Source organism: Heptranchias perlo, chromosome 7, assembly GCF_035084215.1.
Source record: "Heptranchias perlo isolate sHepPer1 chromosome 7, sHepPer1.hap1, whole genome shotgun sequence".
In the NCBI taxonomy this organism is placed as follows: domain Eukaryota; kingdom Metazoa; phylum Chordata; class Chondrichthyes; order Hexanchiformes; family Hexanchidae; genus Heptranchias; species Heptranchias perlo.
Window position 1 is genome coordinate 97,148,026 of NC_090331.1, and position 27,948 is coordinate 97,175,973.

Sequence of the window (27,948 nt, forward strand, 5' to 3'; positions counted from 1 at the left end):
AATCCCTCCAATCTGGTTTCCGCCCCTGCCACAGTACTGAAACAGCCCTTATCAAAGTCACAAATGACATCCTATGTGAATGTGACGATGTGAACTATCTCTCCTCATCCTTCTCAACCTGTCTGCAGCCTTTGACATGGTTGATCACACCATCCTTCTCCAACGTCTCTCCTCCGTCGTCCAGCTGGGTGGGACTGCCCTCGCCTGGTTCCATTCTTATCGATCCAGTCATAGCTAGAGAATCTCCTGCAATGGCTTCTCTTCCCGCTCCCACACCATTACCTCTGGAGTCCCCAAAGGATCGATCCTTGGCCCCCTCCTATTTCTCATCTACATGCTGCCCCTCAGCAACGTCAACCGAAAACACATCAGGTTCCGCATGTATGCTGACAACACCCAACTCTATCTCAAAACTACCTCCATTGACCCTTCCCCTGTCTCTGATTTGTCACGCTGTACGTCCGGCATCCAGTAGATGAGCAAAAATTTCCTCTAACTAAATATTGAAACGACCGAAGCCATTGTCTTCAGTCCCCGCCACAAACGCTGTTCCCTAACCACCAACTCCGTCCCTCTCCATGGCCACTGTCTGAGGCTGAACCAGACCGTTCGCAACCTTGGCGTCCTATCTGACCCCGAGATGAGCTTCAAACCATATATTCGTTCCATCATCAAGACCACCTACTTTCACCTCCGTAACATCGCCCGTCTCCGCCCCGCCTCAGTTCATCTGCTGCTGAAACCCTCATCCATGCCTTTATTACCTCTAGATTCGACTATTTCAATGCTCTCCTGGCCGTCCTCCCATCTTCTACCCTCCATAAACTTGAGCTCATCCAAAACTCTTCTGCCCATATCCTAACTCGCACCAAGTCCCGTTTGCCCATCACCCCTGTGCTCGCTGACCCACATTGGCTCCCGGTCTGGCAACACCTCGATTTTAAAATGATCATCCTTGTTTTCCTCGCCCGTCCCTATCTCTGCAACCTCCTCCAGCCCTACAACCCTCTGAGATCTCTGCGCTCCTCCAATTCTTGACTCTTGTGCATCCCTGATTTTAATCGCTCCACCATTGGTGGCCGTACCTTCAGCTGTCTAAGCCCTAAGCTCTGGAATTTCCTCCTTAAACCACTCTGCCTCTCTCTCCTCCTTTAAGATGCACCTTAAAACCTACCTCTTTGACCAAGCCTTTGGTCATCTGTCCTACTATCTCCTTATGTGGCTTGGTGTCAAATTTTGTTTAATAACCGCTCCTGTGAAGCGCCTTGGGACATTTTACTATGTTAAAAGGGTGATGGAAGCAGATTCAATAGTAACTTTCGAAAGGGAATTACATATATACTTGAAGGCTTTGGGAAAAGAGCAGGCAAGGGGGACTAATTGGATAGCTCTTTCAAAGAGCCGGCACAGGCAAGATGGGCCGAATGGCCTCATTCTGTGCTGTATCATTCTATGATTCTATAGGATCCTCTGACAGACAGCTCAGTGCCGACAGGTCAACAAATGCAGGATTATATTGGGCTTCATCTGTTAGTTAGGCTACAATCAGTCTTTCAGCCAACAGTCCAAGTATTCTGTGTTTAGGTTTTGTGTCAGTCCAGCAAGGAGCCTAGGCCGGATTGAAGTTGCAGCAAGGAAACCTGTTTAAATAATACTACATGTTGGTTCAAAGCCTGTTTTTATCTGACGAGTCCAGTTTGCCTTTCAAAGGGAGAGAGTCACATAAGATATTCCAATAGCTAGTGTAGAGAGTAAGAGTTCTTTGTTGTAATAAAGGCATGGATGAGGGTTTCAGCAGCAGATGAACTGAGGCGGGGCGGAGACGGGCGATGTTACGGAGGTGAAAGTAGGAAGTAGGCGGTCTTGATGATGGAACGGATATATGGTTTGAAGCTCATCTCGGGGTCAGATAGGACGCCAAGGTTGCGAACGGTCTGGTTCAGCCTCAGACAGTGGCCATGGAGAGGGACGGAGTTGGTGGTTAGGGAACAGAGTTTGTGGCGGGGACATTCCAATAGCTAGTGTAGAGAGTAAGAGTTCTGGGTTTTGTTATTATTTACCTAGATATTGGTCTGAAAAAGGTACACTCCCAATCATAAGATACTTGAGTTCTGCTTATGGGAGTAATCGATAATACTAAACCTAAGAAAATATCTAGCGCAAATACCCACAACCTGACCCGACACAGGAATTATTGATGCTGTGTGGGAGAATGCTGCTTCCAAAGAGTGAGGAAGAGGCCCAACCGAGTGGGTCCAGAGAGCAGATGGAGCTGGAAGAACCAGCCCTCACCATAGCCACATTATCCAATTGTGTGCAATTGCTGAAGAAGAGGCCGACAGCTGTGCCAGATGTCCTGATGGAACTTTTCTCTGCACCAAGCAGAATTGACAATTTTATGGAAGAATCTGCTATCAGCAGGAAGCACACCAATCGATGAACATTTTGTGAAATGACTTTGTATACTGCTCAAGTTTTGATCACATGCATTAAAAAAAATCCATACATCAAAGCAATTGTGAAGTGTTTTTTGGTTTGCTGATTTACTAAAATTGCTTAATTCAAACTACTGTGATAAATCAAAAAAGTTTGAGCATAAAATTTCAAATTAACAGAAGTAAGCTGTACTCAAAGAGTGTCACTTTTGATCATTTGAACAGGGGTGAAGCATTTCAAGCACTAAAACCAAACACTCACAAGTCCGGAAAGTTTTCATCTCAATTGAATACAGACTATTATAACCCTATTCAAAAAATTATTAATTTATAGGGCTAAGTTTTACAATGATCATGCTGAATTATTAAAGAAACCCGGCTGTGAAGTGATTCTTTTTGTCGCGTTTACTTTGCTCTCTGTGGTTACTGTGATTACTCATTTGCAGTTTCTCTTTGCTCTGGTTACAGCACTCTATGCTCACTTATTTAAACCATTTGAATTGTTAGGAAGCTTGTGCCCTAAGAATTATAGAACACTAGGCTCAGTTTGAAACAAAGACCTTCTTCCTCCCCGCTCAATTACACAATAATAAAACCCAATGAGTTCTTGAATACACAATTTACTCACAACAATCGTAGTGGCAAATCAGTTGCCTAAATAATTACAGAAGATTGGTTTGAGCAAACAAAAAGAACAGATAATTTAAAGTGTAGGATAACTTTAATGCTTGGGTTTAGTTCTGGCTGAAGAAATTCATAATGATTGAAAATGGCCTTAAGAAATATAACTTACTGCTCTGACAGCCTAGCGGCTAAAAGTATCTGCTCTGTAGCACTAAGGCATACAGATCACTGTAATAAACTGGATAGCCATGTGGTGAAGGATAGAATACTACAGCCTAGTCTTCAATTGTTTTCAAGCCTTTATTCTCAGAGATCTCCATTGCACACCGAGCACCCCCTAGAAAAGCTGCCTCCTATAAATGGATACAAGAGGGTCCCCAATTGATACCCACCACTTGAATGCAATTAACACTAATTGATATAAATCACATGGATACAATTAACACTAATTGATATAAATCACATGGATACAATTAACAGCCACAAGGTCCCAGCTTCAGTTCTATGCTGATCTCAGCCAGGATAGCTGGAGTGACTGTATAGAAATCAGGTGCAGAAACCTTGGCTATTCTACCCTTCCACAGGGGGAGATCTACACGGCAAAAGATGATCCCAGTTAGAGATGTAGAGGGTTAGGGGGAAGACAGCCAGGGTTTCTGCTCCTGATTCCTATACAGTGACTCATTCCTGCTGGAAAGTACACATGTAGATAACAGGCGAGAAGAGGGTCAGATTCAGCTGTGACAGCCTTCACAGTCAACTAGCCTGTCAACATGCACTGTCTAAGTTCACACATGGCCAGTTGGGTGAAGCACCACAGGACTGCCAGCATTTGTAGTACCCTGCCCGAACCAGAGAATGGGAGAAAATGGGAAAATGAAGAAATATAACACAATATAACATTAAAGATCATCTGTAAATATTCCAACTAGTTATCTAAGAAAACAAAAGTGAAAAAATGCATTACTTTGATAAGAAACTTTAGTAATAGAAAATTAATAGTTATAGAACCAGCCGTACCACAATGGAGTGACAATACTGGGTGGAAGGAAGGGTCCAGCATAGCTACTTGTTCTTCCAGTGGCATTGTCCTTGGGTCTATTGCTTCAGTTGTGTTGTTTGAACCACACATTTTACAGGATACTGGCCAGCAACATTTACACTGCACAGCTGTAGCCTGTCGAACCTGTAAATGTAATTACTATATTAAAACAAGCTTTTGGTAAATGTCGGTATCATGTATGTATTGTTGACAACTGGAGCCATAGCGGATGAAAATTTGAACCCGGCTGCCGCACATTCAAGCTTAATTAAGCTTACTGCAGCTTAACAGGAAGAAAACCCAACATCAATTGTGCGCAAAACTGGTAGTTCACTGATTCAGAAACTAGCCTATGTTCCCATCGAATCTGCCCATGTTCAATACTTACAATGGAAATAAAAGAAATGGTGCCTCTGGATAATAATTTCTCTGCAGTTTATCCTTCCACATAGTGCTCTTCAGTAAGCATTTAAAAAGAAAAACAGACTTTCACATCCTCAGCACATCCCAAAGTACATCACAGCCAATGAATTATTTTGAAATGCACTCCTATTATGTAGGCAAACACAGCAGCCAATTTGCACAGAGCAAGGTCCCAGCAAGAGTAATGAGATAAATGCTTAATTAATCTGTTTTGGTGATGTTGGTTGAGGGATAATATTGGTCAGGACACCGGGAGAACTCCCTGCTCTTCTTCAAAAAGTGCCTAAAGGATCTTTTATGTTCACCTGAATAAGCAGAGGGGACCTCGGTTTAACTTCTCATCCAAAAGCCAGCACCTCTAACAGTGCAACTCCCTTAGTACTGCACTGAAGTATCAGCTTGGATTATGTGATTAAGACCTGGGAGGGACATACACATTTGAATACCATCAATGGCAGGAACAAAAAAGCAGTTGTCAAAATATATGAATTCAGCCCAAAAAATGCATTTTTTTTATTGCAGATGCTGGAAATCTCAAATAAAAACAGAAAATGCTGAAAACATTCAGCACATCAGGCAGCATCTGTGAAGAGAGAAAGACAGGGTTAACTTCAGGTCGATGAACTTTAGTCAGAATTGGTTTAAAACTTTTTAACAGCGGGGATGAGGTCAGTGATGCTCTGGGAGATGGTGGGTCGATGTTCAGTCGTAGGGTCAGGATCCTGGGGGAGGTAAGAGTGACAAAAGGTCATCAACCTGAAACATTAACCCTATGTTTCTCTCTTCACAGGTGCTATCTGAACTGCTGATTGTTTCCAGCTTTTTCTATTTTTATTGCAGTAATAAGCCTTTAAATGACTGTGCATGATATTAGGATAGAAATGCTAACTGCATTTGTATAACATTAACTGTGAATGTTATTTTTACAGCGGCATTAACTCGTTTACAAGTTAAAATAATGCATAATGCACCAATATCGCACACAGTAATTTCTAGGCTTTAGAAAACACTATAAATGAACTAAAGCTCCTGTGAAGTGCCAAGAGACATTTCACTATGTTAAAGGCACTATACAATTACAAATTGTTGTTGTTAATACTAAATATAAGCACACACTGTTCAGATACACACAATGTACAAACATATACTCCACAATGCTGACCTTCCAGACACACACCTGAGTTAGGTTGAACATGCTAGTGTTAAAATCCATTTTAAAATTGGAGACTTGGGACTCCATCATATAGAATGGTGAGGGAGGCAAATGTTTGGTCCCAAAAGGTAACAAAAACTGCTTTTGTATTGGATTAGCACCGTTAGTTCGTGACGTGCTGGTCTCACGCAGCCGGCAACATTTCCAAGATAAACTCACTGGGTTCACAAGGACCAGGAAGATTTGATTTATTAAAAAGGCAAAAAAATTGCAGATGCTGGAAATCTGAAAAAAAAAAGAAAATGCTGAAAACACTTAGCAGGTCAAACAGCATCTGTGGAGTGAGAACAAAGGAGTTAACATTTCAGGCATGGGCCTTGACAAAGAATCCGTATCTGAAACGTCCACTCCTCTATTCTCTCCACAGACACTGCTTGACCTGCTGAGTGAAATAAATAGAAGTTACAACACGAAAACAGACCATTCAGCTCAACCAGTCCATGTCAATGTTTACCCACCACACGAGTTAACATTTCTGATCACATTTACCCACCCTGTTCCCATATTTCCTCAACTCCTTTCCCTTCATCCACCTATCCAATCTAATCTTATATGTTGACACAGTTTCTGCCTCAACCACTAATCAGGCAAGTATCCTGATGAATCTGTGTTGTATCCTCTCTACAGTCTCAATATCCTTCCTATAATGTAGAGCCCAATACTGTACACAGTTCTCTAATTGAGGTCTTAAGTTTCCAGTTTTTAAAAATCAGATCTCCCCTGCGGCCAGCTTTAGTGAATCTGGCAAGTTTACTTTCAGAAATAAAAACAGAAATGCTGCAAATACACAGGTCAGTCAGCATTTATAAAAAGACAGGTTATGACGTTTTGGGTGTATACCCTTCATCAGTTCTGTCATGATCTTTCTTTTCCCTTTTCAGATGTTGACTGCTCTGCTATGTATTTGCAGTTTTCCTTTTAAAGTTTCCGTTTGGATTGCCGTCTGCTGCAAGACCTGCTCTTCAGGAGCCAGCACACCATCACAGCACAAAATCAATATCAAAGCAACTTGTAGCAGTGGTGATTATGGTAAGTTTATTTTTGAATTCACATATTTTAGAAGTTGAAGTTGAGCGCACTTATGGTACACCCAAGAGCTCCATGCCTCAGTAGCCAAACTAAATCCATACAACTAATTTAATTACTTGTTGGAAGCAGTTGTTTCCAAGGGAGATCGACATAGGCAAAAGAGAATTGGAACTGATTTGCAGTTTAGACTTCAAATTCCCTTGACTGTTACTTTACCATTCAAATAATTGAGAGATTGATCAGTCTACACTCTCACAATGGAGTTCAATTTAATTAAAACATTTAATGAATTTCCTGTAGGAGCAATTTCCAGTGATGTCACTAACAGTAAAAAGCCCATTCATAGTTTATGTGGGTCCCAGAGCAGCAACTGTGTCCATGTGCGTCCTACTGAGGAATGTGGGTTTGACATTTGTAAGTAACTGTATAAAAATAACCTAAAGCAATGTTACACCATGAGCCAGTTCAACTTCAGACTGTGATTCTTTTTAAACATCATGGGGTTTAATTTCCTATAGTGGTGGGGTTTAATTTCCTCTGCTGGCTCACTGTATGATGTCCTCAGGTTTCTATTAAAATAGCACAAAAGGAATGTTCAGTAAACACATTCAGCAGTATGTTACCAAGGAAATTAAATTCTTATGTGGATGTAGGCTACGTTTCAATAATATGGAATGTAAGGCAACTTTATGGTCAAGACATGTAGAGCAGGAGCTGAAAGAGATTTGCCAGTTATCACCAGGGGGGTGTTCCATGTGATGAAGCACAAGAGACTTTGCAAAACTGGATATAACTTGCATCAGAGATTGAATGAATGAACAACGTTAAGTCACACCATTTAAACAGTAGGAATGTGACACAAACATTAAACTAAGTAGGAGTAGGCGACAGATAAAGGTGGTTGGAAGGGTGCTGTGGAAACTTTGTTCCACAGCTTGCAGCATATCTGTATGCAGAGAACGACAACATGAATTACTATTGCTTGGAAATTGGTGTTGGGTTCTCTATCGGCCTCCCTTCTCTGCTTCTCCCTTTCCCGTCCTTTTTTGCTTTCCCCCCCCACTACAACTATTACCTGTAGTTCTTTGAAGGTTTGATTTGGCAGCAACTAGTGCACAATATGTAAATTGGTAATTGGTACAATGACTGTATATTTTTGGGGGGGTTTTTTGCCAAATTTCTTTCCTCCTTTTAGAAGAGTTTTAAAACTCTTGCTGGGTTACAGTGCAACCTTGTAGTTCCACCACATGGCCAAGTAGTAATGGGCAGGCTACTCATTACCAAGCCCAATCCTGTCCTCACCCGATGTCCATCCAGATGAATGTCCAACAGGGCTGGTGGATAACCATCAAGAGTAGGAACTCTGGTTGATTTTCCCCTCCCTAACTCAGTACAGAACATGATGTGGAGATGCCGGTGATGGACTGGGGTTGACAATTGTAAACAATTTTACAACACCAAGTTATAGTCCAGCAATTTTATTTTAAATTCACAAGCTTTCGGAGGCTTCCTCCTTCCTCAGGTGAACAATGTACAGAACAGAAATGAAACCTGATACCATTTCTACTTGTAGTTTCTCTTGCCTGGTGTTGGTCACCTTCAACTAGCTCTTTGAGGATTACAATGAAATAAAATTGATTTCAACTGCCTGCCTGAACAAATATCAGTTAATTTATTTCAGACCAGTCTGGTTGAAACCCAGTTCCTTCCCATATAGCTACCAATCCCAGTGAATTGTACATAAGATACTACACGCATGCAAGTACACGAGAAGGATAGAATTCAATTAAAAGGTTCAAGCGATGTAACAAAAATGCGTGGTTTGTGAATATCACCTGAACCATGAATTCAATTACTGCTTGACAATTATTTAATAAATAGGATACATTTTTTTTAAAAAGAGTTCTTCAACTAATGCTTACTTTCTTGCTGTTATGCATAAGGACACTGAAGGTATTAACATTGACTAGGACAAACGTCCCAATTGATTGCACATTATATAAAGTGCTGTGATATTACAAGATATGGTGTAGGGCAATAATTTACCATTTATACACTATCTGCTATATATTAATGACCTGGACTTGGGTATACGTGGCATAATTTCAACGTTTGCAGATGACACAAAACTTAGAAATGTAGTAAACAGCGAGGAGGATAGTAACAGACTTCAGGAGGACATAGAGACTGGTGAAATGGGCAGACACATGGGAGATGAAATTTAATGCAGAGCAGTGTGAAGTGATACATTTTGGAAGGAAAAATTAGGAGAGGCAATATAAATTAAATGGTACAATTTTAAAGGGAGTGCAGGAACAGAGAGACCTGGGAGTTCACATACAGAAATCTTTAAAGGTGGCAGGACAAGTTTATACGGCTGTTAAAAAAAATACAGGATCCTGGGCTTTATAAATAGAGGCATACAGTACAAAAACAAGGAAGTTATGCTAAACGTTTATAAATCATTAGTTAGGCCTCATAGGAACAGGAGTAGGCCATTCAGCCCCTCGTGCCTGCTCCGCCATTTGATAAGATCATGGCTGATCTGTGATCTAGCTCTATATACCTGCCTTTGGCCCATATCCCTTAATACCTTTGGTTGCCGAAAAGCTATCTATCTCAGATTTAAATTTAGCAATTGAGCTAGTATCAATTGCTGTTTGCGGAAGAGAGTTCCAAACTTCTACCACCCTTTGTGTGTAGAAATGTTTTCTAATCTCGCTCCTGAAAGGTCTGGCTCTAATTTTTAGACTGTGCCCCCTACTCCTAGAATCCCCAACCAGCGGAAATAGTTTCTCTCTATCCACCCTATCCATTCCCCTTAATATCTTATAAACTTCGATCAGTTGGAGTATTATGTCCAATTCTGGGCACCATGCTTTAGGAAGGATGTCAAGGCCTTAGAGAGGGTGCAGAGGAGATTTACTAGAATTATGCCAGAGATGAGGGACTTCAGTTCTCTGGATAAACTGGAGAAGCTGGGATTGTTCTCCTTACAGTAGAGAAGGTTAAGGTGAGATTTGATAGAGGTGTTCAAAATTATATGGGGTTTTGATAGAGTAGATAGGAAGAAACTGTTTCCATTGGCAGAAGAGTCCGTAACCAGAGGACACGGATTTAAGATAGCTGGCAAAAAATCCAGGGGGGAAATTAGGAGAATTTTTTTTACACAGCCAGTTGTTATGATCTGGAATGCACCATCAGAAAGGGCGGTGGCAATAGTAACTTTCAAAAGGGAATTGGATAAATACTTGAAAGGGAGAAATTTTCAGGGCTATGAGGAAAGAGCAGGGAGTGGGATCAATTGGATAGCTCTTTCAAAGAGCCAGCACAGGCACGATGGGCCGAATGTCCTCCTTCTTCTGTGCTGTATCGTTCTATGATTCATTACTGTTGGGACAGTACTTTTCCAATATTTTTTGCCTGGCACCTTCAATGATAATATATGACCTGTATGTCGAACAGAATTGTTTTTTAAGGTAATATTACTGGCACATTTTCACTCCAGATATTTTTCCTTCCATGTTTTAGGTTACTTTTATAGGTGAGCCCTTGTTCTCTACAACCTCAAGTGTTTTCACTTGCCCTTATAACTTTCATCGCCTGCCTGGGATAATGAGCAGAGAAACCTTCTTTACATTACCTCAGCTACAAGTTCCATCCTGTGCCTCCACAGGATCCTGCTCATCTTTAGAAGCCAGTATAGAAAAGCTATACTAGACCTTGTTTAAGACTTTTATTATCAACAAATCTGTTAAACAATAACAACAGCTTGCATTTATATAGTGCCTTTAACGTAGTAAAACATCCCAAGGCGCTTCACAGGAGCAATTATCAAACAAAATTTGACACCGAGCCACATAAGGAGATATTAGGACAGATAATGAAAAGCTTGGTCAAAGAGATAGGCTTTAAGGAGTGTCTTAAAGGAAGATGGAGAGGTAGAGAGGCAGAGCGGCAGAGAGTTTAGGGTGGGAATTGCAGAGCTTAGGGCCTAGGCAGCTGAAGGCACGGCCGCCAATGGCGGAGTGATTAAAATCAGGGATGCATAAGAGGAACGGAGCGAACTCAAGAGGGTTGTAGGGCTGGAGGAGGTTACAGAGTTAGGGAGGGGTGAGGCCATGGAGGGATTTGAAAACAAGGATGACAATTTTAAAATCGAGGCATTGCTGGACCGGGAGCCAATGTAGGTCAGCGAGCACAGGGGTGATGGGTGAACGGGACTTGGTGTGAATTAGGATACGGCAGAAGAGTTTTGGATGAGCTCAAGTTTATGTAGCGTGGAAGATTGGAGGCCGGCCAAGGAGAGCATTGGAATTATCAAGTCTAGAGGTAACAAAGGCATGGATGAGGGTTTCATCAGATGAGCTGATGCAGGGGCGGAGAGGGATGTGTTGCAGAGGTGGAAGTAGGTGGTCTTGTTGATCGAGTGAATATGGGGTCGGAAGCTCACCTTAGGGTCAAATAGGACGCCAAGGTTGCGAACAGTCTGGTTCAGCCTCAGAGAGTGGCCAGGGAGAGGGATGGAGTTGGTGGCTAGGGAACGGAGTTTGTGGCGGGGACCAAAGGCAATGGCTTTATCAGTAATAAATAAAGGAAATGACAACAGTAACACAAATTTTGTTGTTAAACTTTACTAGTTCCCTCAAATAATAGAAAATAATATATATTTTGCAACTCTTGTGCCAAGCTATATTGCAATTGATTTTTTTTACATAGTAATTCTTTATCCTTTCCTCACCAACTATAAAAGTTATTTAGCTTAACTAATTCTCTTCTGAGATTCAAGACTGACAAGTCTCTCTTTGAAGGCTCCGGATCAAACTTTCAGATAGACCTGATAAATACCTTCAAAACAGTGACTTGGGATTCACAAATTTAAATAACTGACTGTTAAAAAGGATCTGCCAATTAAGCACATATTGAATGTTTGTATTTGAAATCAGAGGCCTGGCTTCTCCCTGGAACACTTGCTTTTCAGACAAACTGACAGATCAAAATGACCTGGAACATTCTTTAGTGACAAAAGCTATTTTCACCCCTTATGCACCACGTCAGAATTAAAGAAGCTAATACCAAGGAAATTTTAGACAAAAATGTACTGATTTCTACTGTTCCCCATTTTGCTCACCTTCTGCTTTCTCCAGGGCACACACATCCTGCAGCTACGAAGGCGGGCAGTGTTCTGCGCCGAAAGCATTGTTTACGCTGCTCTTGAACTAGGAACTGGGAAGCATGTCACAGTGACTCTCTGATTTTCCTTTGCTTGCTGTTGGGAGATACCAAGTCTCTGTCTGGCATCTCCACAAAATGATGCAGCAGAGATTGGGAAACAAATCTCAGTTGTGTCACTCTATAGCACTGCCACTGATGCTCCTATGTGCTGTTCTACCCTACCACAAAACAACTGGAACTGTATGTCTCAATGCAACACATTTCTAGTAATAGAAGGAACATCAAAAGGTAAAATGTAATTTGGGCAGGTGTACTAAGCCATACCAGCAGGTCCCAGGATCAATTCTGTGCTGAATTAACTGATCAGCTGAGAAAGCACTCAAGAGCCTCAGTGGCCCTGGGTAAAATTCAGTCACAGTTGCTACTCAGTTACCCCTGCTTGGAAATATCAACAGAAGACAGAATCAGGCTAGACTGCGATGCTCCCCACAAACGATTAGCCTGCTACCACTCAAGCTCATCAGTGAGAAACAGGCACTCGGCCAAAGTACCAGAGGGCTGGGAGCACCTGTTTAACTGCACCTCAGTAAAAGTCAAGACAGGAGGGGGAAAATATAGAAGAAAAAAATATGCAAGTTAGATTCTCTTGTTGATGGGTCGGTGATTTTTGACTGACCATATTCAATGCCACGGAACAGGAAAAGGGACCATGAGAATGCTTTCCTAATAAGCTGACACCATGTTCTAAGGCAAGATTTAGTATCCAATATTTACTGCTACTTAATCCTTTTCGCTCCCTTTGCAAACATGTTAGACGACAATTAAAATCAGTACAGGATGACTGTATCTTTGGTCATAACATTCACAGACATGTCTCAGCTGTTTTAACATCCAGAAGAGAGGAATGTCAAACTCTGACCAAGGGAGATATTTAAAATTAACTGAAGACAAGACTATCTCAAAGCAACAAGTAATGGTGCAAAAATAAAAAATCAGAAGTTATTAAAGGCATTTCTTTGCTCACTATCTTGCAGAAAGAAACAGTGGGGAGAATTTTAACCCCCAAGAATGGGTGAGTTGAGGGCAGGTAGTTAAAATATTTGATTTTTGGAGCACGTCCGCAGTCCGGCTCCTTCGCGCCTTTTGGATGCGTGTGAGGAACCAAGTCACCACAGTCGGGACCTTAATTAGTTCAGGCGGGCGGGTATTTATAATATCCGTGTAAGACGTTAAGTAGGTCTTTTTACATTGAATTTGACTTAACTTTAAAGTTAATGCCTCTAATGCGGGTTTCCTGGGGCTTGTGAATCTCGGCAGTGAAAAGGAGGCGAGAAGGGCAGAATAATAAGTGCCTTTATTTCACAGTTTGTGGGCGAGGAGGGTCAGGAGTGTTCCTTCCAGGCCCAACAAACTTACCTACCACAATCAGACCCCCCCCCACTCTCCCCCAAGGATGTCCGAGCACATCCCGCAGTCTGAGACCTCTCCCCACCCCCACCCATGTCCGAGACCCTCCCACCGCCCCTCGTGTCCGAGACCTCCCAGGCCCCCCCCCCTCCACCACTCGTGTCCGAGACCCCTCCCGACCCCCCCATCCGTGTCCGAGAGCCCCCCCCGACCCCCCCACCCGTGTCCGAGAGATCCCCCCGACCCCCCCACCCGTGTCCGAGAGACCCCCCGACCCCCCCACCCGTGTCCGAGAGACCCCCCGACCCCCCCACCCGTGTCCGAGAGCCCCCCCCGACCCGTGTCCGAGAGCCCCCCCGACCCCTCCCACCCGTGTCCGAGAGCGCCCCCCGACCCCCCCCACCCGTGTCCGAGAGCGCCCCCCGAACCCCCCCACCCGTGTCCGAGAGCCCCCCCCGACCCGCCCCCACCCGTGTCCGACAGCCCCACCGACACGCCCCCACCCGTGTCCGACAGCCCCATCGACCCGCCCCCACCCGTGTCCGACAGCCCCCTCCGACCCGCCCCCACCCGTGTCCGACAGCCCCCGACCAGCCCCCACCCGTGTCCGACAGCCCCCTCCGACCCGCCCCACCCGTGTCCGACAGCCCCCTCCGACCCGCCCCCACCCGTGTCCGACAGCCCCCTCCGACCCGCCCCCACCCGTGTCCGAGAGCCCCCCCCGACCCGCCCCCACCCGTGTCCGAGAGCCCCCCCGACCCGTGTCCGAGAGCCCCCCCCCGACCCGCCCCCACCCGTGTCCGAGAGCCCCCCCCGACCCGCCCCCACCCGTGTCCGAGAGCCCCCCCCGACCCGCCCCCACCCGTGTCCGAGAGCCCCACCCCCCGGCCCCCACCTGTGTCCGAGAGCCCCACCCCCGGCCCCCACCCGTGTCCGAGAGCCCCACCCCCGGCCCCCACCCGTGTCCGAGAGCCCCACCCCCCGGCCCCCACCCGTGTCCGAGAGCCCCACCCCCCGGCCCCCACCCGTGTCCGAGAGCCCCACCCCCCGGTCCCCACCCGTGTCCGAGAGCCCCACCCCCCGGCCCCCACCCGTGTCCGAGAGCCCCACCCCCCGGCCCCCACCCGTGTCCGAGAGCCCCACCCCCCGGCCCCCACCCGTGTCCGAGAGCCCCACCCCCCGGCCCCCACCCGTGTCCGAGAGCCCCACCCCCCGGCTCCCACCCGTGTCCGAGAGCCCCACCCCCCGGCCCCCACCCGTGTCCGAGAGCCCCACCCCCCGGCCCCCACCCGTGTCCGAGAGCCCGACCCCCCGGCCCCCACCCGTGTCCGAGAGCCCCACCCCCCGGCCCCCACCCGTGTCCGAGAGCCCCACCCCCGGCCCCCACCCGTGTCCGAGAGCCCCACACCCCGGCCCCCACCCGTGTCCGAGAGCCCCACCCCCCCCGGCCCCCACCCGTGTCCGAGAGCCCCACCCCCCGGGCTCCCACCCGTGTCCGAGAGCCCCACCTCCCGGCCCCCACCCGTGTCCGAGAGCCCCACCCGTGTCCGAGAGCCCCCCAGCTCCACCCACACACAAGGCCGTGTTCTCACCCCCTCCACAATTGCCCCCCACCCACCCAACCTCCAAAGACTCCAATCCCACCTCTGCCCCGGCTCCTTTCCCACCCAATTGGCAGCCCGCCTGTTAATTGGGCAAGCTGCCGGGCGCGACACCCGGATGTAAAATTTTTATCATTCAATTGAGTTGTGATTGCAGATTCCGACCCGCTAACTTCACTTCCGGGTTTTGTGTTCGGTAAATTTACCACGCACTCTTCTGGGCTCCGAATCAAAATCCAGGCACATGACTCCCTCACTAGGATTTTCCCCCAGTTCTCTCTTGCTCTTATACCCACACACTTCTGAAGTTTTGCCTCCATACGTTGATAAAGGAGTAAGCTTTCCATATGCAGCCAGAGTTGCTGTTACTCTCCCTTCCCTTATTCTATTCTTGTATAGAATAAGTTATTTCCCACCAAGTATTTAGCTTGATTAGACACCCCACTCAAGATTCTCTCACCATGCAACCCGCTCACCGTAACTGTAATATCCCCCAGTACAGCATTTATCATCAGTAAATGCAGTACTCCCAAGAACAGTATTTTTGTCTCTTTAATGTTGAAACAGAAAGGAAGGGAGGAAGGAAAGAAAAGAGTTGCATTTATATAGCGCCTTTCATAACAACAATTTGCATTTATATAGCACCTTTAATGTAGTAAAATGTCCTAAGGCACTTCACAGGAGTGATTATCAAACAAAATTTGACACTGAGCCACTTAAGGAGATATTAGGACAGGTGACCAAAAGCTTGGTCAAAGAGGTAGGTTTTAAGGAGTGTCTTAAAGGAGGAGAGAGAGGTGGAGAGGAGGAGAGGTTTAGGGAGGGAATTCCAGAGCATAGGATCTAGGCAGCTGAAGGCACGGCCGCCAATGGTGGAGCGATTAAAATCCGGAATGCGCAAGAGGGTAACCTCAGGACATTTCAAAGCGCTTCACAGCCAATTAAGTATTTTTGAAGTGTAGTCACTGCTGTAATGTAGGGAAACGCAGCGGCCAATTTGCGCAAAGCAAAGTCCCACAAACTGCAATGAGATAAATGGCCAGATGATCTGTTTTAGTGATGTTGGCTGAGTGATAAATGTTGGCCAGGACACCAGCACTCCTTTAGAACTGCCAGATTTTGTGATCAAGTCTCTGCAGCAGGGCTTGTACCCACAACCTTCCGACTCCAAGGTGAGAGTGTTAGCACTGAGCCAAGGCTGACACCTATTAATATAGCACCTTTTCACATCTGTCTAGAATGACTTTTTATTCATAGCAAAATCCCACAAACAGCAATTAGACAAGTGGCTAATTAATCTGTTTTTGAGGGTGTTAGCAAGGGAAGGAATGTTGAGAAGGCAGAAATTCCTGCTCTTCTCTAAATAGTGCCACAAAATCTTTAATTCCCATTTGAACCACCATAACAGACAGAGAGGGCCTTGGCAATGCAGCACTCCCTCAGAATTAGGTTTAAGTATGTGCTCTAGTCCTGGAGCGGGGCTTGAACCAACAAAATTCTGACTCAGAGGTGAGGTGTGCTGCAAACCGAGCCAAGCTTCCAGATTTTTTCCAGCTGCTACCAGGGAGTGGTGGACTGTAATGTATCCTATGCAGTAATGTTCCTTCAATTTTTGAGATCTTGTTATTAAACATGTTCTGTCATTCCCCCTGAAGTCCTTCCCTTTGGAAAACAAGCTGTAATTACCATCATAGGAACATTAAGAACAGGAGAAGGACATTCAGCCCCTCGAGCCTGTTCCGCCATTCAATTAGATCATGGCTGATCTGTACCTCAATTCCATTTACCCGCCTTTGCTCCACATTCCTTGATTCTCTTACCTAATAAAAATCTATCGATCTCAGTCTAGAAAGCTTCAATTGACCCAGCATCCATAGCCTTTTGGGGAAGTGGGTTCCAGATTTCTACTACCCTTTTTGTGAAAAAGTGCTTCCTGATTTTGCTCCTGAATGGCTTAGCTCTAATTTTAAGGTTCTGCACCATCATTCTTGATTTCCCCACCAGAGGAAATAGTTTCTCTGTATCTACCCTATCGAATCCTTTTAACATTTTAAACATCTCGATCAGATCACCCCTTAATCTTCTAAACTCAAGGGTATCGCATTGGCCCAGAGAGCTGACTTTGTTTTAGTTTTAGCTGTTGCAAGAGAAATCAAGATTTCCAGTGATCTGATCAGCAGTAGTACCACACACCTTCCTTTCTTGCACAGCTACTCAGATATAAGTGAATAATCACATGCCACACAGATGCACGTGTTTAGTGCTTTCATCCAGGTATAATCCCCAGTTACCGCTAAGAAACAATGGCAGCACTCTCATCTCCGAGACACAAGGTTCTGAGTTTTAAGTTCTACTTCAGGACTTGAGCACATTAATTCAGGCCAATAGTTCAGTGCAATACTGTGGAAGTGCTGTTTGTATCCTTCAAATAGGCTGTTAAACCAAGGCCCCATCTGCCTGAAAACAGAATAACTGGTCATTCATCTGTGGGACTTTACTGTGCACAAATTTGCTGCCACATTTGCCTAAATAACAACTGTGACTACACTTCAAAAACATTCACTGACTGTGAAGGGTTCGAGACATCTGAAGGATGTGAAAGTCAGTATATAAATTCAAGTTCTTGCTTTCTTTCTTACTGTTTTATCTACCACCAGCAGGAAAATTGCATTTATTATCCCACAGACAATACATAAGTTTTAAAAAAATGTACAAGATGCAGTTAAAAAATAATTTTCAAATCTTTCAAAAAATTTTTTGTACAAAAGAAGTTACTGTTGGATGTAATTCCTGCTGCTAGTAAACCAGTAACAAAGAATTGTTTCTGGATGGTTAAAATAGCCAATTAGACAGCTGTTTCCATCTAGAAGATATAGCAATTTAATGTGTGAGAAACCCATAATTTAAAATTGTAATATTGTAACAGGCCATCAGACACAAAAGATTCTGTATGGAGCCTGGGTTACTTGGCAAACACATCAAAGGAAAGAAACAGTAATCATGATTTAAGCAGCAATCTACTTCCAGCTTGTTTTCTAACGGGAGTTTGCAAATTACGTCGACCAGAAACTCTGATCAGTTATATATATGGCAGGCTGCATATCTAATATCCCTATTGTAAGCAGAAAACTCAGCATCAGTGCCCCAAACTATCTAATATTTCAGAATGCAGCCCTTGTAGAAACTGCAGAAAAGCACCTTTATGTTGTTTACCTGCCAACATTAACTTTAACAGAACAAATTAAAAATGTAGAGAAATTCAACTTGTAATAGTGCAACTTAAAAAATGAACAAGGGCACTATTATTTCTCCCTGTATGGATACACTGAAATTCAGACTCAATGGTGGGTGTTTTTATCTAATGAAAAAGATCTCAAGGTTACCTTGCCCTTCAATAAAGCTGTCTACCCTCAACTGTAACCTACTCAACACCCATGTGTTCATCATGATTCAGATAGCAGTTACTAAGGACGGTATTTTGTAATACCCCTTCCTCCTCTCCTAAAGGTAATCACTCTTGCTGGCGTACAGTTCCCAGTCTCCAGGGTTCTCCCCAGTACCTCGCCCCAAGTGGCCATTCTTCATGTGTCAGCAGGTTATTCAACTGCAGGGGAAACGATGGCCAAGCCCAATCTTATCCTCACCTGATGGGACATTAAGGCCAATTGAGTGCCCTACTGCTGCCTGGACATGATCAGCTACTTTAGCAGAGATCAGGGCTCGAGTATGAGACCTCTTTGGTCTGTATGGCTAAGCTACTCATTCAATAAACTCACCAAACCATCAGAGGACTCAGTAAGTTCAATTAATTCTGGCAAACTCTGTAAACCTTAAACTAAACAGCATATTAAACATTAACATTGGAACTGGCACAAAATATCAATGTAAGATTCTGGTGGCCAAATTTCCATTCATGTTTGAGTATCCATACTTCTAAGTGTAACTATAAAAGAAGAGCATTTCCAGAGTGTAAGGGAAGGCAGGCAGTCCTTTTATTTCACTCTGGTAACTTATGCCACAACTCTATACCCTTAAACTAAACAGCACATTGTGGCATAAGTTAATGATTAAGATGTAAACAGGATTATTAAATATCAGTTTCAATAAACTTCTAGCCTTCTGAAATATTCCACGCAACAGTAATTATTTGTCTCTCCCCCCTCATTAATGCAAATTATGAGAAATTTACATTAGGCAGCATTTATATTTACTAAAAGGAATCAGCATCTAGCCTAAATCAAACTGTCTCTTAAGTGAATAATGAATAAGAAAAGCTACATACCTGAATGGTATAGTCTCCACTTTAAAATGAATCCACAAGGGACATGGCATTTTGCCCACATTCTTTACATTGATTACCCAGAAGACACTGTTAATAAATTCAGCCACCAGGAACAATGTTTAGAGGTAAACTTAACCTTTGCTATAAGCATGCCATTTATGAGCCAAGCACTTTTCGTGTTAATGTAAGGGACTGTCATATAGCCAAGGCCCTCAATTAATACACAATCCCCACCATACAACTACTGCAACTAACAGGGTCCATTTTGTGCACCTACTCATAAATTGCATCTATGCATCATTTTAATGTTAAAACACAGCTATAAATATGCAGAGATGGAGTGCAAACAGTTTATAGCAATGCAACTGTTTGTGAATGGGAACTCTTCCTGGTTACAAGGTATTCAGGAAAAACAGGAAACGGAAAAAAGAGGGGATGGCAGTATTGATCAAAGATACTGTTACAGCACTGGAAAGGGATGATGTACTTGAGGGGTCAAAGACAGAATCTATTTGGTAAGAATTAGAGAATACAGGAGCTATTACTATACTACTTTTTATGCCGTGGTGTTCCCCAGGGGTCAGTATTAGGACCACTGCTCTTTCTGATACATATTAATGACCTGGACTTTGGTATAGAGGGTATAATTACTAACCGCATCCCGGCTCCAACTCGACCACTTCTGGGTTTAACCCAGGCAGGTTTCTATGCATGTGGACAGCAGATACCAGGGGCAGGATTTTAAAAGGGAAAAACGGGTGGGTTGAGGGTGGGAGGGGGTAATCAAAATCATTGTTTTTGGGAGCAGACATCCCGGCCGGAACCTGCACATTTTTGAATGAGACTCAGGCAAATCTGTGTGTGTGCGCACATCAGTCACCAGTAAGTCCTGCCCCCATTTAAATTTGGTGGGCCGATAATTAAAGGGGCAAATGTACCTCATTAAGGTACTTAAGGTAGTTTATGTTTTGTGTATTGGATACTTAAAAAGATTTTAACGTTACCTGGCAGCTTCTGATTCACGCATGGTGAAACCAGATTAGGGAAAAATAGACAAACTAAATCAAATAAAATTACATTGCCCATTGTAAAAAAAAAAGTAAATAAACATACCTAAAAAATAATGTTGCCTGGACCACTCCCCCAAACCTCCGGGGACCCCACTCTGATCCCGGGGGTGAGCAAGATCGCTGGGGGGGGGGGGCAAGATCGCGGGGGGTTAAGATAATGAGAAGGAGGGTAAGCTCCCAGGAGTGGGACACAGATCACGTCAGAAGGTTTGCCTGAGAGGCTGGGGGAAGCACTCCTGCTCCTCCTGGCCCACAAGCAGTGCTGGGAACACACTTATCCGCTGGATCCGGCATCTCCTATCTCCCTTTAGTTGCTGCGTTTCCCGTGGAGGATGAAGTGTGTATGAGATGGTTTTTTAGACCAGTACGTTGAGGAGCCAACCAGGGAACAGGCTATCCTAGATTGGGTATTGTGCAATGAGAAGGGGTTAATTAATAATCTTGTTGTGCGGGGTCCTTTAGGGAAGAGTGACCATAACATGATAGAATTCTTCATTAAGATGGAAAGTGAAGTAGTCCAATCTGAAACTAGAGTCCTAAATCTAAACGAAGGAAACTACGAAGGTATGAGGAGTGAGTTGGGAAGCTTCATTAAAAGACATGATGGTGGATAGGCAATGGCTAACGTTTAAGGAACGAATGTATGAATTGCAACAATTATACATTCCTGTCTGGCACAAAAATACAAAAGGAAAAGCAGCCCAACCATGGCTAATAAAAGAAATTAAGGGTAGTATTAGATCCAAAGAGGAGTTATATAAAGTTGCCAGAAAAAGTAGCAAGCCTGAGGATTGGGAGCAGTTTAGAATTCAGCAAAAAAGGACCAAGAGATTGATTAAGAGGGGAAAAAGAGAGTATGAGAGTAAACTTGCAAGGAACATAAAAGTGGACTGTAAAAGCTTCTACAAGTATGTAAAAAGAAAAAGATTAGTGAAGACAAATGTAGGTCCCTTACAATCAGAAATGGGAGAATTTATAATGGGGAACAAGGAAATGGCAGAGCAATTAAACAAATACTTCACGGAAGAGGACACAAATAACTTCCCAGAAATGCTAGGGAAACAAAGGTCTAGTGAAAAGGAAATTAAAGGAAATTGGTATTAGTAGAAAAAATAGTGCTGGAGAAATTAATGGGACTGAAAGCTGATAAATCTCAAGGACCTGATAATCTGCATCCCAGAGTACTAAAAGAGGTAGCCATGGAAATAGTGGATGCATTAGTTGTCATCTGCCAAAATTCTATAGATTATGGAATGGTTCCTGCAGATTGGAGGGTGGCAAATGTAACCCCACTATTTAAAAAAGGAGGGAGAGAGAAAACAGGGAACTACAGACTATTTTCCCTACTACTAACATCAGTAGTAGGGAAAATGCTGGAGTCTATTATAAAGGATGATTTAACAGGACACTTAGAAAACATCAATGGGATTAGACAAAGTCACCATGGATTTATGAAAGGGAAATCATGTTTGACAAACTTACTGGAGTTTTTTGAGGATGTAACTGGTAGAATAGATAGGGGAGAACCAGTGGATGTGCTTTATTTGGATTTTCAGAAGGCCTTTGATAAAGTCCCACATAAGCACATGGGATGCGGGTAATATACTGGCATGGATTGAAAATTGGTTAACAGACAGGAAACAGAGAGTAGGAATAAATGGGTCTTTTTCGGGGTGGCAGGTGCAGCAAGCAGGTAGGAAGGCAAATGGTATGTTGGCCTTCATTGCAAGAGGATTTGAATACAGGAGCAAGGATGTCTTACTGCAGTTATACAGGGTCTTGGTGAGACCACACCTGGAGTATTTTGTGCAGTTTTGGTCTCCTTACCTAAGAAAGGATATACTTGCCATAGAGGGAGTGCAGCGAAGGTTCACCAGACTGATCTCTGGGATGGCAGGACTGTCATATGAGGAGAGATTGGGTCGACTCGGCCTGTATTCACTCGACTTTAGAAGAATAAGAGGGGATCTCATTGAAACATAAAATTCTGACAGGGCTAGACAGACTGGATGCAGGGAGGATGTTTCCCCTGGCTGGGGGGTCCAGAATGAGGGGTCACAGTCTCAGGATACGGGGTAGGACATTTAGGACTGAGATGAGGAGAAATTTCTTCCCTCAGAGGGTGGTGAACCTGTGGAATTCTCTATCACAGAAGGCTGTGGAGGCTAAGTCACTGAATATATTTAAGAAGGAGCTAGATAGATTTCTAGACACAAAAGGCATCAAGGGGTATGGGGAGAGAGCGGGAATATGGTATTAAGATAGAGGATCAGCCATGATCATATTGAATGGCGGAGCAGGCTCGAAGGGCCGAATGGCCTACTCCTGCTCCTGTTTTCTATGAGCTCTGGGAAACCTGGCCCACAGCCATTCCATTCAAATGGCTGTTAAAATCTGTGGAACGCAGCCTCATTAACACGTTAAAATCACTTACCCTCCTCTCCAGAGCGGGTTACTCGGCCGACCACCAACCCGTCACAGTAAAACTGGAAGTAGGTGCGTTCGTGGCAGGTTACGGTCGGGTTTCACATTTTTAACAATTTAACACCCCACTCGACCCTCTGCCGCCTGTCATTGTGGGGTTAAAATTACCCACCTTATTGCTCCACCAGGCATTGCCTTTACCCACTAAGCCATCAGGAGATGTTTTTAAAAATTGCACTGCCTGATAATCAGTTTTTTTCCTTACGTATACCACAAAGAATGCAGATATGACTTGTTTATCATTCAAGTTACAATGTGAAAACTGGCATGACCCACACATTGGGGGTAACTTTAACCCCCAAGAACGGGTGGGTTGAGGTCGGGTGGGAGGTTAAAATAAACTTTTTGGAGTGGGACCGCATCCTGGCTCCAATGCGCCCACTTCTGGGTTTAACCCAGGCGTGTTTGGATGCACACGCAATAGACACCCTGAAGTCCCATCCCCACTTAAAGCCGGCGGGCTGATAATTAAAGGGGCAATGTACCTCTGAGATACTTGAGTTACTTAATTCTTTGAGTATTACAAAAGTAAATTGAATTTAACCTTATCTGTTCGGGTTTCCCATTGCTTCCGATTCACGTCAGGTGAAAGCAAGCGGGAAGGGCTGATCCACGAGGTCAGGGCCTTTACTGCACTGCTTGTGGGCCCGGAGGAGCAAGAGTGCTTCATCGAGGCCTAACAAACTCACCTGGCCGAAAGGACCCCCGCGATCGTCCACAACTCCCCCCCCAACCAATGTAGGACCCCCCCTGATGCTGGACTCCCCGATGCCATCCACGTCCCCCAACCTACCCTCACCCCACCCCCCCAACTCTGATTTTTTTTCCAGGGCCCATGATCTCTCTCTCCCTCCCGCCCCCCTCTCTGATTCGCGGCTCCTTTCACTTCTGACAGGCAACCAGCCTGTCAATCTGGCTGCCTGGCGCGTGGGTAACCCGGAAACACAAATACTCACCTTCAAGTGAGTTGCAATCGCACATTGAGATGCACTCGTTTAGCTTCCAGGTTCGTCATGCAAATATCTAGGGAATGGCTGGGTTCACGTCTCCCAGCTAAAATCACGCCCATTGACTTTATAACATTAAACTTTGTCAAAGGTTTATTTCTCATCCCATTTATTTTAAAGATACTCCACTGCAAAAGTTAACTATCAGTAACACAGAGTTTGTGCATTTGCAACACTAACCTCTGCCCTTCACTCATGGTTTCAGCATCGCAAGTACACAAGCCACGCGTTATTTATATCAATAATGTCTTCAAAATGACAACCAGTATTTCACAAGTAGAATACTTCCGTTTCTAACTACAGTTTTTTTTAAATGGAATTTGATCATTTGGCCAAAAAAGTGTAGATGATACAGTGGGTCAGACACTGATCTTTACTTCTAGCAACTGGGTTCATATCAGCTCAAACTGATGAGATGCAAGTCTCCTCTGTCTGCTGGCTGTAAGAGTCCGATATGAAATGAGTTTGGGAAGTTTCAATCTAGTACCTAATGAGTGTGGGCATACAGCTGAAAGCTGCCCATAATTTGGCACTAGATATCTGAAATGGGAAGTGTTCCAACTGCTAACACTAACATTGCTCACCTTGATGAGCACAAGATTCAAAAGGTAAAAAGCTGGAAGCTTTGGCCACAAATCAAAAACTTTTTTTCTGCTGCACTTATTTTAAGCATTTTAACTCACCTTTCTGCATGCAGTATAAACAGAACTGAAAAGTCCGCGTTTATGGTGTATCCGGAGAGGCCTAGTTCTGGCTGATGTGTCATCTGTAGAAAGCAGCCGCTGTGCAGTCCTGTCCAGGTGCCTTTTCTTAGACAGAAGTTCCTCAGAACCAGAACTGTTTGAAGAGTTAGACTCATCGTCACCTAAAACACTAACAGCCGCAGTTATTTTAAAATATTGTGCAACCTAGACAAAATAAAAGAAAATTATTTTCTTTCATGAGAAAGGAACTATTTGAAAATAATATATTTCCATCACAGGTCAAATGTAGCAGAAGTGGTCAATTTTAGCCTCACAATGCTGCCCAGTCACTCTATTGCATTTAACATGCATCATAGAGCTCCACTGTAATTTGAGACTAATTTTCCATGGGTCTGATGGCACCACAACAAACATAAAATCATTTTCAAATTTATGCTCCGTATTGTACATTAATATTTAAATAAAATGCAAGTGAAGATATCACAACCTGATCGAACCATAACCTGTGGATTCAAAGAAATGAGGAGACTGGAAGCACCAATCTTCCTATAAATTGATCTTCTTAAAAAAATCCTCCACTCCTTCCAGAAAACAACTTTGTGAATAGTCACACCTTCATTTAGCACACTTATCAAAGTTCTTGTTTTATATGATGTTGCAGCCAAACAAATTGGGGAAAGTAGACTGGTAGGCAATCCGCTCTGAAATTAACTCCCCCCCCAACCCTAGCACAAATTATAGAGAACTCTGCTGTTGTGCAATGGTGCTACTGTCTTCTTCACAGCAAATCAAAGTCTCATTATTTTAGTAGAGCTAATCTCTACAACAGGATTCTACACAATTACTTTCCATCTGTTCTGGAGTAGAAATCAAGTCAAAAAGAGAATATCTTGTTTTGGTCATTCTTTCCCTTTACATGGAACCTTAAGAACTTTCTGTACAGAGAAGTGACAGCAACATGGAAGCATTCTTAATCTTTTTTCAAATTAAAAAATTGAAACCTTTAATTCTGCAAGTATACATTCAGTTCATAGTGTACTGATTGTTGTACAATGGTTTGCAAGGGCATACATTTATGTATTAATTGGAGTTACTTACATATCTGCATAGTACAGTAGTACAACTAGTGAGGATACACCACTCATACAACAAGCAACCAGGCCTTTGTTTATGGAAGTTACTGGGCAATTACAGGGTGGGGGGTGCAGGAATGGGTGCCATCTCTTGTCCCTCCATGTTGGATAGCCTGGTTCAAGGGTGAGGAGGGAAAGTCCATGGGCATGGCAGGGCATCAAGAAAGGAATCCCAATTGCTTGCCCAACTTCAGGCATAGTCCATGTACTACAAATCTCCCAAATACACTTTTATAACATTTTAGACCTGTAATTCATCGTCTGTGAAATGCTTAGGGACATCTTCAGAACATGAAACTCAAGTTCTTTCGTTCTTTTGTTGGGAGGAGGGGGAAAACACACGTTCTTGCTGCAAGTAGTAAACTAACTTTCAAAAGGCATTTGATAAAGTACCACATAATAGACTTGTTAGCAAAATAAAAGCCCATGGGATTGAAGGGACAGTGTCAGCGTGGATACGAAATTGGTTAAGGGACAAAAAGCAAGGAGTAATGGTGAATGGTTGTTTTTCAGACTGGAGGGAAGTATACACTGGTGTTCCCCAGGGGTCAGTATTAGGACCACTGCTCTTTTTGATATATATTAATGACCTCGACTTGGGTATACAGGGTATAATTTCAAAGTTTGCAGATGACATGGAACTCGGAAATGTAGCAAACAATTGGAGGATAGTAACAGACTTCAGGAGGACATAAACAGACTGGTGAAATGGGCAGACACATGGCAGATGAAATTTAACGCAGGGAAGTGTGAAGTGATTCATTTTGGTAGGAAGAATGAGGAGAGGAAATATAAACGAAAAGATACAATTTTAAAAGGAGGGCAGGAACAGAGTGACCTGGCGGTGTATGTACACAAATCTTTGGCAGGACAAGTTGAGAAGGCAGTTAAAAAAGCATATGGGACCCTGGGCTTTATAAATCGAGGCACAGAGTACAAAAACAAGGAAGTTATGCTGAACCTTTATAAAACACTGGTTAGGCCTCAGCTAGAATGTTGTTTTCAATTCTGGGCACCACACTTTAGGAACGATGTCAATGCCTTAGAGAGGGTGCAGAGGAGATTTACTAGAATGGTACCAGGGATGAGGGACTTCAGTTATGTGGAGAGACTGGAGAAGTTGGGTTTGTTCCCCTTAGAGCAGAGAAGGTTAAGAGGAGATTTGATAGAGGTGTTCAAAATCATGAATGGTTTTGATAGAGTAAATAAGGAGAAACTGTTTCCAGTGGCTGACGGGTCAGTAACCAGAGGACACAGATTTAAGGTGATCGGCAAAAGAGCCAGGGGCGACATGAGGAAACATTTTTTTACGCAGCGAGTTATGATCTGGAATGCACTGCCTGAAAGGGTGGTGGAAGCAGATTCAATAATAACTTTCAAAAGGGAATTGGATAAATACTTGAAGGGGAAAAATTTACAGGGCTACGGGGAAGGAGCAGGGGAGTGGGACTAATTGGATAGCTCTTTCAAAGAGCTGGCACAGGCACAATGGGCCGAGTGGCCTCCCCCTGCGCTGTACCATACCAAACTTGCCTGTTCCAGTGGGCCCGGTGTCCATGTAAGCTGAGCTAGAATCAGCTTGAATGTTTTAACAAACTGTACATTCACAAAGTTTTATTTCAGTTTATTCCACGGGTTCACATTTCTAGCGACTCATCATTACATAGACTGTACAGCACAGAAACAGGTCATTTGGCCGAACAGGTCCATGCCAGTGTTTATGCTCCATACGAGCCTTCGTCACTTCAGCTTAGCATGTAGATTCTGAATTGAAGTGTACTGTTCTCATGCCACCAGCTCCTGATGTGTGGGTCTCATGCAACCATTGGAAACAACACTTTTTAAAGACAATGTCCAGGAAGGTCTTTTTGTTTTAAATTGGAACTTCTCCAACTTCAGATGTAGTCCATATATTACCTGCTCAGATCGAAAAATCTCTCATAGACGCTTCTACATGTTTTATTCTTGAGTCATTGGCTGTGAATTGCTTTGGGATGTCCTGAGGACATGAAAGGCACTCTGGTCCAGAATGTTGTCGTACTTTTCAGTTCAACAACAGGGTAATAGCCGTGTTGCGCCGGGATTTTTTGAGGAATGGGCACGACATGCGCTGATTTTAGCAAGACCTCACTACACGTGAATTTCATCAATCATTTGCACCACACCCAAGTACGTCTGTCGAAATCTCACTTAGCTCATTAACATAGTTCCACCTACATGCAAAAGCCAAGAGAACGCAAGTTCTCAACAGACGTAAGTTTATGTCCAAAATTTTAGGCACAGCAAGATTCCAAGTCACTGAGGGTGACCTTTGGAGTG

The 27,948-nt window shown here is 43.9% G+C and overlaps 1 protein-coding gene across 2 annotated transcripts in view; it reads right to left on the reverse strand.

The window, feature by feature from the left end:
• kansl1l (KAT8 regulatory NSL complex subunit 1-like) overlaps positions 1-27,948 on the reverse strand; it is a 104,877-nt gene that overhangs the window by 44,530 nt on the left and 32,399 nt on the right. For both annotated transcript variants that reach the window (XM_067988148.1, XM_067988149.1), the window contains exons 6-7: positions 24,476-24,665; positions 4,080-4,245 (exon numbers count right to left, since the gene is read on the reverse strand). In XM_067988148.1, coding sequence (XP_067844249.1) covers positions 4,080-4,245; positions 24,476-24,665 — 356 coding nt within the window. The remainder of the gene's footprint in view (positions 1-4,079; positions 4,246-24,475; positions 24,666-27,948) is intronic.